Source organism: Leuresthes tenuis, unplaced genomic scaffold, assembly GCF_036924035.1.
Source record: "Leuresthes tenuis unplaced genomic scaffold, fLeuTen1.0.hap1 SCAF_19, whole genome shotgun sequence".
NCBI classification, from domain to species: Eukaryota; Metazoa; Chordata; class Actinopteri; order Atheriniformes; family Atherinopsidae; genus Leuresthes; species Leuresthes tenuis.
In genome coordinates this window covers 17,010,407-17,024,478 of record NW_027325373.1, presented here as the reverse complement: position 1 = coordinate 17,024,478, position 14,072 = coordinate 17,010,407, and the positions used below count along the sequence as shown (strand labels likewise).

The following is a 14,072-nucleotide window of genomic DNA, read 5'->3' as shown; positions in this document are numbered from 1 at the left end:
CAGTGGCAATCGTCCATTGTGCTGTGAGATAACCAGCACTTTTGAAACCTTTCCCTGTACTCCATCACCGAGGGCAGTAGTTGCGTATTAAATATCCATCTGACTCCTTTCTATTTCACTTTGGTCTCAGCATACAAAGTTACCTTTCGTTGGCTAACATCCATTAGGCTGATGGAAAGTGAATGTCTAGACACTGGAGTGCAAAGTTCATGTTGTGATATAGAAAATTAAGAGCTGTCTGAAGGAAGGATAGCGATTTAAACTGTGTTTAAACAGTGTTCTGTCACTGAAAATCTGATGCAGCTTGTCAGGAGTTTGACACAGAAACACCAGAACCTCTGATGCTAACATGCTCACACAAACAATGCAAACATGCTGAACTGGGAGGTCAGAATTTCAGAGTTCCTTATCAGAAATTCATACTTTAAAGGCCCCACAAGTTAGATTTTTGAAATCGGAAAGTCAGAGGCAGAGCTAAGATTAAAAAAAAATATGAAACAAAAGTTCAAATAGAGAGGATTGATATTGGGAACTAAAAGGTGTTTGAAATAAGTTTGGTCCTTGGTTTGCTTGGCTGCAGTAGATTTCGAATTTCTGAACACCAAGGTCAGACGAAGAGAATAATATTTTATAGTTTTGAATGCTCATACATATTGTTCTTGAAATCTGAGAATGTTTTGTGATCCTGCAGCTGACAAGTACATTGTCAACAGGAACAAGTACTGTTCCTCAACAGTCAAAACACTTTAATCCCTCAGCTTCTTCTGCCTCTTAAATAGGTGTGAGCACAGCTTGAACGTTTCTTATCTGTTTGGTGTGACAGAAACCACGTTGAGCATTAACAGCTCTTAGTCCACCACAGGCTACACCTCTTATATGTGTTAAAGTGAAAAAGCTCAAATTGGACAATGAACATGCTCCAGAGAACACAAAAACCCCTTCACAGTCAGGGAACAACACCTTTCCTCTGGACATTTTACAGCCAAGTGTTGTGGCTTTGGAAAAGAATGTTCATTGGTTCAAAATTCACCAATTCAAAGCTTTGGTGCGTGTTGTAGCGTGTTGTTGTAGCTGAAATACTCATCCATGAGCACCTTCAAGCATTGCCGGCACTCATGAAACATTGACAAGGTAGTGGCTTCACTAGGAGGTAGAGTGGTTTTCATTCAGGAAGGTGGGAGGGGTAATATCACTCAATCACCTTCCTCCAAGATGCAGCCTTTTTCATGACCCCCGCTGTCAGAGGAAAAGTAAAGGGTAGGAAAGATTGTGACCTGGGTGCTGAGTAGAAGAAAAGGAAGGCTAAAAAGGTAGAAGCTGTGATGGGGTGTGTCAACCTAATGACCTTTGTGCACAGGAGGCAAGACTGAGGGACGAGAGTGAGTAAGGAAGCAGTTATGGATACATCCTGTTGTACGGACACAGAAATGTGTCCTTAAAGCTTGAGTGTGAATTATGTATTAACAGCCTCACTCTGCCCTCAGAGAAGCCTCGCCAGAGAGGGAAAAGCTGGGTGGAGATAGAAGCAAAGTGGGGGATGTAGGCCAGTGAACAAGAGGAAGCAAAAAGCCCTTTGACAGTCAGCTATATATGCAAAGATGACAGAGGTGAGCCAGGGTATTTTTACAGGGATGGCCAAGCTGAGATCATTACTCTCATTGTGATTGCACAGAAGCTGATGTCTCATGATTGTTTTTTTTGTTTGGCACATGGCTGTAGGGTAGATAGTTTTCAATTTTGGAATTGAACAATTTTGGAATTCTTATATCCTCCTCTAGTGTTTCGTCATAGTAAATCTATTAGATTTATGTGTTCCATTAGTTCCTCTGCTCTTTTGTCTCTAGTACTGAGGTTTTTTTTAATTTTTTTATTGTTTTTTATTTGTTTTTTATTCAGAACACAGGTCATAGTGTTTTGGACTTGGGGGTTGGTTGGAGCTGGAGTAGGATAGGGTCAGGTGGGGGTTGGGAAGTACTATTTTGATAAAGTCTGACTGACTGATTAAATAAAAATTTATGCATGCAACTCCAGTTGTGTGAGTACATGAGCAGCCTTCTGAAGGACTTTACAGTCGTATATGTGGGGAGGCCAGGCTTAAAGGTATGGTGGCCATGGCCACCTTTGTCCACCCCTCGGTTCTGCCCCTGAAACACAAGGCATGCAGAAAGTACAAAACATGCAAGGTATAGAGTAGCCCTCGATTGTCCTACTGACATATTTTGTCAGGAATATTTTTGTGGGTGCTCAGCATGTTAATATCTCTAACTGTAATGTTATGGTTCAGCTGACATAAAGATACTTTCATAACTTTCATAATCAGTAGTGACCACTACAGTGATGGCTGGGACCTTTACAAGCCTGACATTGCCCTTTCATGGTGGACTTATACAGTTACACAGTTTACTTGAATGAAGTTGATTACATTTTAAAGGAAAATTAGTCATTTGAGTTTAGTTCTTTAAAGTGTGAGATGTATTTTTTTTAAGGTTGACACCAAAACACACATTAACGGCATCATTACAAATGCTGGCTCTGTCCTTAACGAGCACACTTTTTTAAATACAAAGAAGCTTGAAAAGGACAACGACCGGGCGCAGATTGTCAAAGGAGCCTTGAAGTTTACAAGTCTATATGTGTTTTGTAGAATAGTAAAATGCTTATGAACAGGTTCCCAGTGTTATGTGGGAGATGCTTTGGGTGACTGAGCTGTTTCTGTGTGCTGTGAGGTCCCTGCACACTCTGTTCAAGACCTGTGATCACATACTCAGCAGTAAGTCAGACCTATTGGGCATTGGACTGCACCTTATCTGCACTCCTGTTTATAATTTTAATGGACCACATTTGAAGACGTTGCCATGGTGATATTGTCACCTCCAGCATGATGATAGGGAGGTCACATCTTTGCTTTTTGCAGATGATGATCTTCTTGCACCATTGCCGGAGGGCCCCCAGTGCTCACTTGAACTGTTAGTGGCTGAGTGTGATGCAGCTGAAATTCAAATCAAAAACTCCACATCTGAGGTCATAGTTCTCAGTGGAAAAATAGGGCATGCTCCCTTCAGTTTAGCAGAGATAGTCTATGTCAGGTGTAGAAGATTAAGCATCCCAATGTTTGTTGAATAGTGGCAGTAAAAGGGACTGCTGTGCTATTTCTCTTGACTTACCTGTCAATCTACATCATTACTCTCAACTGTGGTCATGGACTTTGTGCAAAGACCAAAAAACAAGCAGTGCAAGCAGCTAACATTAGTTTTCTCCAGTGTTTTGCTTATTGGATTGGATTAGAAATTCAGGAGTTCAGAGTTCTCGCAGGATTGAGCTGAGGTGGTTCGAGCACCTGAGAAGAATGCAATGAAACTACAAAATTAGCTAACATGTGGTGCTGATAATGTTGATGTAGCTTCAATTTCAACAGTGCTCCCTTCCACAAAATTCTACGATACAGTTACATTTATGTGATGCTAACTATCTTTGGTGACCATTTGAGTTCAACTATTTTCCTGCTTTCCATTTGAGCTCTTTGTGTGTGCCCATAAAGGAATAACTTTGCAGTCTATATAGCATCTGTAAGGTGTTACCATACACTGCTAGCACACCAGCACGTGTCTTTGTACTGTGCTTTCTATCTTCAGTCTAATCCAAGACGCCCTTTATTAATCATATAAGCTGACTTCCTTTTCTTAGCATTTTTTAAATTTCATTATTTTCACTGTGCTGAATGAGAAACTGTTTTAGCATACGCTTTTACTTCTGTCTGGCAATGATTTCGCTGCACAAAGAGCTTAATTCCTAATATGATTTAAGCAGATATGTATTACTTTTAGTATTTCAAAGACATAAAATGCTTTTGTAAGGGAGCTTTGAGAACACTGTATGCAGCATATAAAGAGATTAATTGATCATTTTAGAATTATACTCAGCTTGTTCTTTCTGTTTGAATTAATCACCAAGATTTTAAGCTTGGGCTCAATGGTAATATGATTATCATGACTGAACATACGCAGTGATACATTGGCTGTTCAGTGATACTGTGGGGGCCAAATCCCTGCTGCTACACTGAGACTTGAGTCTCCTCCAAAGTTCTTGCAGGGTCACTTTCCTGTAAAGCGATATCATTCTGTGCAGGACTCCCTTTGTGTACTTGATTGTATCAGATGGCTGTCATAAATGCAAAAAAAGACACAAAAAGTTCAAAGGTTCCCTTTGTGATTTAGCTGGTATCAGCTGGTATTACTCATGGTTTTAGCTGAATATATATACCGTACATATATATAAAAACTTCCCTACCAGCCAAGAGTTAAATGATAAAAATTCATACATTCTCCCTGTCTCTTTAAAATGTGTAGCATGAGCAGGATTGGGTTAGTCAGCTTCTCCGAGTAAAGCTTTCAATTACTCCTAAAGTTTACAAATGAACGCATTATCTCTTGTGTTAACAACCCAAAAATGTAAGACCGAACCTTGCAGTCAGCTACAGTAGCTGTTCCCCTTATTTCCAGTCTTTATGCTCCTATTGACTGCTGCCTACACCTATATTGATAATTCCTGACAAGAAAGTGGAATTAATCTTTCCACAGAAGTTCCAGCTAGAAGGTGAAATGGTGTATCCTCCAAAATGTCGAACTAGTTCTTTACTTAACACATGAACTAACGTTGTTATTGAAAAATAGCAAAGTTTCACATCTTGTCATTGTGTTTGAATTCGGATAAACTTTGATCTCCATGTCAACCATATCAGGAAAACATTTAAGGAGCTGTTTATTTGTTCTTGTATCTTACTTGCATGTCTGTGGGGTTTTTTTTCTATGAATTTGTGATTGTAACTACATAGTGTATGCATTCATTTGAGTGTTTTAAGAAGCAGTCAGCTCTCCCAGCCAGTCTCAATCTATCACTAAAGCCTAATTCAATCAGGGCCCTCATTTCAATCAGAACTGGGTTGGCCGTTGCTCCCGGCCAGTCACCATGCCACCGGCAGCCTCAGCACACCGACAAAAAGAGGCAGACAGGAAGGAGTGAAAGAAAAAGAAGGAGAAAGGAAGAGAGACACATCTGAATGAAATATCAATGAATAAGAAGACAGAGATCGATAAGTGAGATATAGAGATAATCAAATGCTGTTGTGTATGTGATGTGACAGTTTGTTTGGACTCTGTGTGGTGTGATTTAGGTTGAACAGGCCATGTGTCTGACCATGTGTTTGTCTTACAGCTCTGCCTCAGAGGACTTGGGTTGCAGGCGTGGAGACTTCAGCAGGAAACACTATGGTTCTGTCGAGCTGGTGAGTCCCACCCACAGCGCACTCATCAGTGTGTCGCTCTCTTTGTGTCTCAGCATGAGTGTCTTCTCATCCCCCTCATTGATTCTTCTCCTTATGATCTCCTCTCCCTTTCTATCACTCTCACTGCCATCCCCTCTGTCTGTTGGCATGGATGGACAACAATAGAGGGGGACTGATGAGTCATGACTTATTGGGTGTGGTCCAGTGAGGTGCTCTCTGGCAGCCTGGATCACAACGGGTGCTGCACTTGCTGTGACGTACGACTCCGCTTGCTGCCTCCAAACATCCCTTGTTTTGTTTTAACACTGTAGGTTTAAAAGCTCTGCTTTTTGGTTGATTATGAAGACGTCGAGTCTGTGTTGCTATGGTGGAGTGGGTGTGTGTGTGTTTGGATACCTCCCTTCACTGTAAGCTGAGTCAGTACATCCTGATAGCCCAGAGGGGCAGGAAGCCCTGCGCTGCAATCATACTTCCTACCAAAGACGTATTGTGGGTTGTTCATGTGTGCAGCACACCACATATGTGACAGGTTAGTGTTGAGGAGAAACCACATGTTGTTATCAGCACCAGCAGACAGACACTACACATGATGCTGCTGTATGAGAGGGTGTGTATGTGAGAAAACTAAAGAGTACGGAGTATGAGTCAGAATGAGGTCACTAATAGCCTCAAACAGTGTGAGATGTGTGTTCCTTTTTTGTTTTAAACGTGACAAATGAATTTCCTAGATATGATGGGTGGCATTTTCTCATTTTGAGATTTCCACAATTAGAAATGTATATTTTTGAATGATGTGTAGGCAGCTAAAAGGACCTGTTTGATCCTTCGTGATTACTAAAAACTAAAATTACTAAACTGGATGAAAAGATTATAAACTTTAACCCTGAACAAGTTCTAATCTAACAGTAGATATGTTGTTCTTCAAGTATTGAGTTTGGAGAGTCTAGTCTAGTTCAAGGATTTACACGACAGCTTTGTAACAGGGAACATTTCTCAATCATCCTTTTTTTTTTTAGATAGGCTTGTTCACTATTTAGCTATAAGGAAAAGCATTTTAGGTTCAACTGAGAGGTAGTTAAAAATGGCTACATTTAAAGACAAATCAAGATAAGTTCAGGGGAAAGTTGTGAATTTATGCATCTTGCACAGTTCAAAGCTTCAAATGAAAAAAGTAAATATTAAACACTCTTTTTAAACTTGCAAATAAAGTATGACTCTCCACAAATTAGATGAAAGTTTAGGAAATGTTCTTTATACCTCTTTGCCAAGCCAAACAAACTTAATTAAAGATGAGGTGCAAAATACCACTCTGCTGAAATTTACAGTCTACAATCCTGAAAGGTTTGAGCGCAACAGTGTCATCTCGACTGGACACTGCTTTGCTCATATTAACATCACACCAGCACAGACACCACAGATGAAGAGAGCGTGCTGCTCTGCCGCACTGGCAGCCTTGCTTTGGCAAACTGAAGCCCAGCAAAGATAAACATACATTTAACCAGCATTGATTAGATTTGTAGGGAAAAAAAGGCACACTTGGGAAATTTTGTTTGTTTTGGTTCATGTCAAGATCTATCAGATGCACATATCTTCCCATAACACATTATGTAAAGAGTGAGATTCAAAGTTGTCAGCATAGGGAAGTTGTTTCTTGACTTAGAAATTAAGGTGTTATAACTTTGATTTCCACAGAGTCTTTCTCAACCTTTAGATCATTCTTCCCCTGACTTTAGCTTTAAGCTGTGTGTACACAAAACTCAGCAAAACGCTTTCAACTATATGTTCACACAGGCTATCATGTATCTTTTCCTACATGTCCCTGAGGTTTTTTCGGTTGATCAACCTGGGCTTAACAAGCTCTCTCATTCATTTGCCATTATCCACCACCTCCCCTAATAACCATGCCACACAGCCTCCTATCCCATCAGGATTTAACCTGTGTTGAAAACAGACTCGTGCAGCAAATGATTATGTGTAAGGTTTATATCAGTTTTGTTTTGGTAGTTGCATTTATTTGATTAAACTCCAATCGCCAAAGAGACTTACAATCACCAGCAAGATTATTCAACTACAATTGAATTGGATGATGAATAATTTTGAGTCTGTAGATGGTCCTTCTAAATGAAATGTTATTTGAACAGTCTGTACTGTGCACACTTTCAAGATATCCTGTACAGTAGCTCTGCTGGAAAAATACTAATTCCTTTGAATTAATTTTTTATTTTATTTAGTAAAAGTAAAAGGACATCAATAACTTGAGCAAGAATGCCCAAATTAGTCTTTACTAGTCTCTGTTCATTTCACTTCTTCAGCTCCCTTGATGAGACAGTATGACATGAACGGTTAAGTCGAGCTGCGGTTATAGTCTGGCTGGGTCATTTAAATATGCTACAGTCTTTGTCCAAATATAACAACATGGGAGGAGAAGTGTGTCCATCTCTGCTCATTGGTATCGTGCTTTTTCAAGTTGACCTATTACCCCACAGATCTAAACAACTGACAAACTGTTTAACTAGCATCAAATTGGCATCATGCCGAGGTGTTAAGTGGACACGTTTACAGCCTTGTACATTTCATCCGTGCTGTTGTTGCTACAAATGATCTGTTGTTATCAGCTTTTTCCTTCTTTTGTATACCAACTTCTTGAGTTACTTCAGCTATTTCTGATCCAAATGAACATATACATAAGGGGAGAAATTCACCTCCAAGTTGTATCATCTGGGTGTGTCAGTGTGACTTTTAAAAATTCAATTCAGTATGATTTCAGCTGGACTAAAATGTTATATTTATTTCAAAATTCCAGTTTCGGTCAGGTTAACACAATCAATATTTTTTTATACGGTCATGTTGGTCAATAAATTTTTCCCACTAGTCATTAGGGTTTCTTTAGATAAATTATATTTATTTCTGGTCAGTGATCTGGTGGCCCTTCTGAAAATAATTCCATAAAATATTCCTATAATTCCATAGATATTAAAAGGATATTATGTATTATTGTCCAATCAGCTTTCCAGTACCACTCCCCAGCTCCCCCTTCTTCTTCTAAATATGGTCACTTCTGGAAAACAAAAGACCAAGATGGAGATTTCAGGATTTCAGCTATCTGAATTTATTCATTCACAACATATGCACATCTATGTATTCCATTTGATAATCAGATCTCTTAAAAATCTCTTCTCAACACATAATTTCATAGGAGAGCCTTTCCTGATTTTACCTGACTCATGTACTGTGATCGATTCTGCACTGCACGACTATTTTATGACATTTTTATGTAGAATGTTTTTTTTAAGTTGTCTTACTGAATTTTACAATATGTTATAATTAGGGCTGTCAAACGATTATTGTTTTAATTGCGATTAATCGCATTGTTTTCATAGTAAACTCGAGATTATTAGTAGACAACAAACAAACAGAACAGGGTCCAATGATGGTTAAATGAATGAAAAACTGCAGTCATTAAACACATCAGATTCAGAACTCTGTAATTCGTGAGTTTTCTCCTATTTATTAAGCCAATTGCTAAGGCCACGATTAACCGTGATAAAAAAAATTAATGCTTTTTTTTATTTTTATTAATCGCATTGCGATTAACGCGTTAATTATGACAGCCCTAGTTATAATATGTCTATTTATTGCTTGTATGAATCATTTGACTGAGGAACACATCATTTGTGAAAACATTTTTTTCTTTCTTTTCTTTTTTTTTTAGATAACTTAAAGGCAATTAAAAGCAAATTAAACGTGTGTGGAGATAACTCAACATGTATCTCCACGCGCACAATAGGAATTCAGAGATACAGAGTTAATAACCAGGATCTAAACCATTTTCCTGCGGTATATTTTCAAACCACAGTTTATGCTACTGCTTTGAAGAATATGTTTTCATAAAAATAAGTGGGATTTATTGATTCAAAAGAGGGTCTTCCTAATAAGAGAGACCAGCATAAGCAGAGCCATGACTCACCTTGTCTGCTTGTTTTATTTTTGGCATCACGGAAGCTGCTGTAGCAGTGGCCTATAAGAGCGTGTACCTCAACAGACACCATTCTTTCAAGATGATTCACTCTTGTCCACACACACCAAATTTGTGACGATATTCACTTGCATGCTGTTTAAACTCTGTATTACATTATTTTGAAAATAAATGCTAAAAGAAGTGGCATGAAGGAACATATTTGAAATATTTTCTTTTGTAAAGAGACATGATTATTGCTTGCAATTAACTTGTCGTTTTTTACAGTTTACAAATGAAAACAGTGAGTCCATTTATCTGTAAAGAATTTATATGTATGACTGCTCGTACTGCAGAAAAAATTGAATCTTCGTAGAGATCTCCAGAGTCGGGACTTGTGTACGTGGGGATCATTTGTTGCCATCGTAGCTACAATTATAAGATAATTCTATAAAACTATTTCTCCTTTCATACAGAATTCATCAGGATGGTGAAGTGGAATATTGTTTGCCCACAAATGTCCCTGCAACTAAAAGTAAAAACAGAGCGTCATTGAGGTGTGTTTCTGTGAGTTAATTTTAATGAAATGCTGCATGTATGGTAGGAAGTTTAACACGTTAAATACACCAAAGAATTAGGAAAATCAATATCCTGCTGCTGCACCCACTCACGCACGCACTCACATCCAAACACACAGACTAACACAAACTGGCAGTCTGCCCACAATACATGCCCCAGTCACTGTAATCTACATAAGTGACATCCTGGTTATCCTTTGTGCCAGCAAACACTCAATGACTCACATTTTGCACAGACATACATGCACAGACATAAACAATATAAAGGCAGCTCCCAATCAAAAACGTCATTGTGTGTTGTGTGTTAAAGCTGAAGCTGGCAACGTTTAAAGTAATTTCATATGGCCACAACAACTTTGAGACTTTGAGCAGAAATATCCCCGAGATGAAGGTAGTGACACTGAGATGGGGTTTTGGCTGTCTGAAGCAGGAAAACAGAAATGTGTTGGAGGTAAAAACCCCTCAGACAACTCTCATGTTGACAGTTCTGTGTGGGCATTAGCATTTGTCTCAGCTTTGTGTTGTTTGGTGTGCCACAGTGCACAGCGGTGAGTGTGACTGAGACGGCTGTCAGCGTTAGCATGTGTGTATCGAGAAACACTGTGTTGAGAGGTTAGCTGTCAATCTTACACAGCAACTGGTGAGCAGACGGCTCCACTCCCACCTGCCTGCCAGCGTTACTGTCACTGCCTCAGAGGCTTTTGACTGCACTGCCACATTGAATTTATTCCCTCTCCCAGCTTGTGCATTGCACTACGTGTGACTTTGTTTGTGTGTGACTGCTTGTGTGTTCATTAACTACATAAATTAAGCTGAACAGCAACTACTGTGGAGACATGAGGCATTTATAAGATAATAGAGGAGTTATGGTGTCTTTAATGCTTGCTTTTTTTTTGATGGCTCGGATCAAACGTTTATCTCTGACAATAACAGATTTGTAACAAAAAATTACACAACAGCAACATGTGTCTTGAGTTTGCTGAAGTGCATTTTATTCCACCATATGGATCATGAAGAGGTAATGTTGTCAAAGAGGTGGAGCAATGCCAGGAAGAACCCAAGAAAGAATCCAAAAATTAGGGGTTTTGGTGGAACTCTCCAAATATCTTTTGAGTTAGAAAAAACATAACATTTTTCATGCCTGAAAACTGACTGAGTCATACTGAACAAATTGTCTTTTTCCCTGGTGTTGAGGCCACTGGTATGAGTTTAAGAAAATATTACATTTATTGATCCTTTTTACTAGCAGATTAAGCAGAATATACCTCAAAGAGTAACATAATAAGTCTTATATATGAGGGATCCCTCTGATTCATGTCTTCTGACGCACTAGAACTGTGTGGTGATGTATTTCTCTGCAAAGATATCCCCCTCTGCAAGTTTGCAGCGCACACACATCCCAGAACACAACAGAACAAGACAAAAATACAAGCAGTGTGTGTAGACAGCATGCTTTAGAATGAAACTGTTGTGAAACAGTTGATGAAAAAAGTTTTATTTCTCTGACTGACAGCTTTGTTCTGCGGCTTGCTGCCAACTGGGAAGAGCAGGGGGCGTTGGCCTGGTTTGAATGATGTGCTTAATAACCGGTGTAGTATAAATACCAGAAGTTTGTGACTGTGTTCAGTCATATGTGAACATTAGCTGTTTTCTAGTTTTTTACAGTGATGTAAAATGGACATACATTATGCTAAGTTGATTTATTCTATCAAAAGATTTGTAAGAAAAATTACTGGTAGATTCTTTTGTAATAATAGCCTCTTTACAAGGAAGCAACTAGCCACTTGAATATTAATGCAAAAGAAACTTAAATCTTAAATTTTTTAAGTCATTGTAATCTTTATTTAACAGACACAAGTGTATAGGAATTTGTGTCCGCACTGACCATATTCGTTGTATTTAGAAAGTATTAATATATCTGAAATATGATGCCAGCAATACATTGAAAAAAAAAGTTAGTACAGAGGCAGGAGAGACAAAAGTTTATAGAATATGCAATTACATATTACGTCTTCTCAGGAGGCTGGACCCACAAGCAGGAGACGATAAAAACCAATAGAGAAAAGTAAATTCAAGCTCTGCTTGGAAAAAATTTAAAATGACAACACCCAGCCAACGGCTGGGGAGATCCAATAAGGGTAACAGCTTAAGAAAAACCTCCACAAGCTGCAGGTGGCTGGGGATGACATTCATAACACTCTGCAGACTGTAAAAAACACAGAGGAAGGCAAAGTATTATTATTTTAGCAAGGAGAAAGACTGGGTACAAGAATCTTTGTAAGACTCAGTGGCTCAGACCGAACATGCGGAATTATCTGGCAGCGTAGTCGAGTCCCCCGCAGCCTTTTATGGAGACGTCTGATTGTCCGCAGGTGTGTCAGCGTGGTGCCACCCCTCAACCACCTCCAGGTGAAAATAAGATACTGAGAGAGAGAGAGAAACAAAAAGAAATGCACAGGAGAAACAACAAACAAACACAAGCACAACATTACGGGTGTTCTGGAAGATACTTCGATCGGCAGATTAGTTGGTGATTGGTGAGGGTGTCAGGACTCATTATAAAAGAAGCATCCACCAAAGGCCCTGTCTTTCAAAGCAAGGATAGGTTTTCGTTCACCATGTGGGCTTATTTCTGTCAGAGCCTTATCGATCAGTTGAAAAAAAAATAAGAGAAAAGATTCAGGAAGTATGAGGAAATGTCAGTCCCTGAGGACCAAAGCTGGAAATCATTGCTAGATGCACTTGACCTTGAAGCCCTCGGGCAGCACTGCATGAGAAGCGCCGTCATACCTCCTTAATCGGTATTGCCAGATGGGCTCAGGAGTAAGATGGACAAATATTTTTACTCAACACAGTTTGCTGCTGCATTCAGAAATGTAACCTGAAACTGTACTACAAAAGGAGGAAGCCAAATACTCCATTAACTCAGTGCAGAATTACTGCAAGTTCCCTGAGCACAAGTTCATCAATGATGGACCGAAATACAGCAGAATGTCTGTTCTGTGGTCATATGACCACAGGAGGCTGTTCAGCAAAATGTGAAAAGTGGCATATGTGATGGGATTGTGGTGCATCGGTGTCCATGGCATGGGTGACTTGCACATATGTGACAAGTTGCATATAAGTCACAAGGCCTGCCTGCTGTCCTAATCAGTCTAATATTGAAAATGCATTGAACATCATGTAAAGAATATTTGGCCAATAAAGACCATGGATTGTTGAGCAGTTGAAATATAGTATTCAGCAAGAATGGAGAATAAAGAAAATGTTCTCCTTGGTCATAATTGTATTATATGTTGGTATCCAAACTAATAGGCAGTGCTTTTTTTTTCTGTTGGAGCTTTACTGTTTATAAAATCGGCAGAAGTCAGTCACAACTTGACTATGGATCAGTCAGTACCAGAGATTGATGTTGCTCCTTTAAAAGGTGTTTTCATGACTCACTTTAATGACCATTACCGCCTCTTTTAGATGTAGCCATTTTGTCTTAGTTTGCGTGCCTCAAACAAGGTTCCAGAAATAATGACATTTATAAAATCCTTAAAAAATCATTTGAGCTCAGTCATTGATTATTTTAAAAGCAAACCTTTCCGTTGTTCTCTTTAGAAGTCATTTGAAGATGGCATGACTGAGGGTGCGTATCTGAGCATTCTTATTTACATGTGTTAATCTCTCTCCCTTTGATTCTTCTTTTCTTTTATACATAACAAATCACCGTTTGAGCACATTCTGCGTGGCACTCATCAGCCGAGCTCTGTGATCTAAGACATCTGCACACTCTTCAGGGCCCTTAAAGTGGCTGCACCCATCAGTGTGACTCTTGGGTGGGCGAGTCAATTGCCTGATACTTTCAGTCCTACTCAGTAGATTAGTCATTGTTCTGTTATATAAATGTGTAGATATCAGTTTGGCTGGGTTTCACTTCGCTGCAGGGAGTGTTAATCAGGTGCACTTAGGGGCTACATGGCAAACGGCTACACAGCTGCTATTGTTTGTCTTTGATTTCACCTCTAAATTTACCCTACACGGGTTGTTATTTCACGAGTACAACAACATGAATAATCCATCATTATGTGCATTTGAGAGGTTCTCCAGAGCGTTCTCCATCGGCGCCTCGACAAACTACCCTTTGGCTTGAAAATTGTTGTGTTTGTACGTTGGCAAATTAAATTCATGTCTGGCTGCATTTTCTATTTTCTTATTGTCAACAAATTTGACCCCAAAGCGTGATATCTCTTGGTATTTCCAAATCCTGGGT

At 39.2% G+C, this 14,072-nt stretch overlaps 1 protein-coding gene across 7 annotated transcripts in view; it reads left to right on the top strand.

Moving 5' to 3' along the window:
- Positions 1-14,072, top strand: part of garnl3 (GTPase activating Rap/RanGAP domain like 3) — a 73,067-nt gene that overhangs the window by 22,153 nt on the left and 36,842 nt on the right. For all 7 annotated transcript variants that reach the window (XM_072371319.1, XM_072371315.1, XM_072371318.1 and 4 more), the window contains exon 2: positions 5,212-5,281. In XM_072371319.1, coding sequence (XP_072227420.1) covers positions 5,212-5,281 — 70 coding nt within the window. The remainder of the gene's footprint in view (positions 1-5,211; positions 5,282-14,072) is intronic.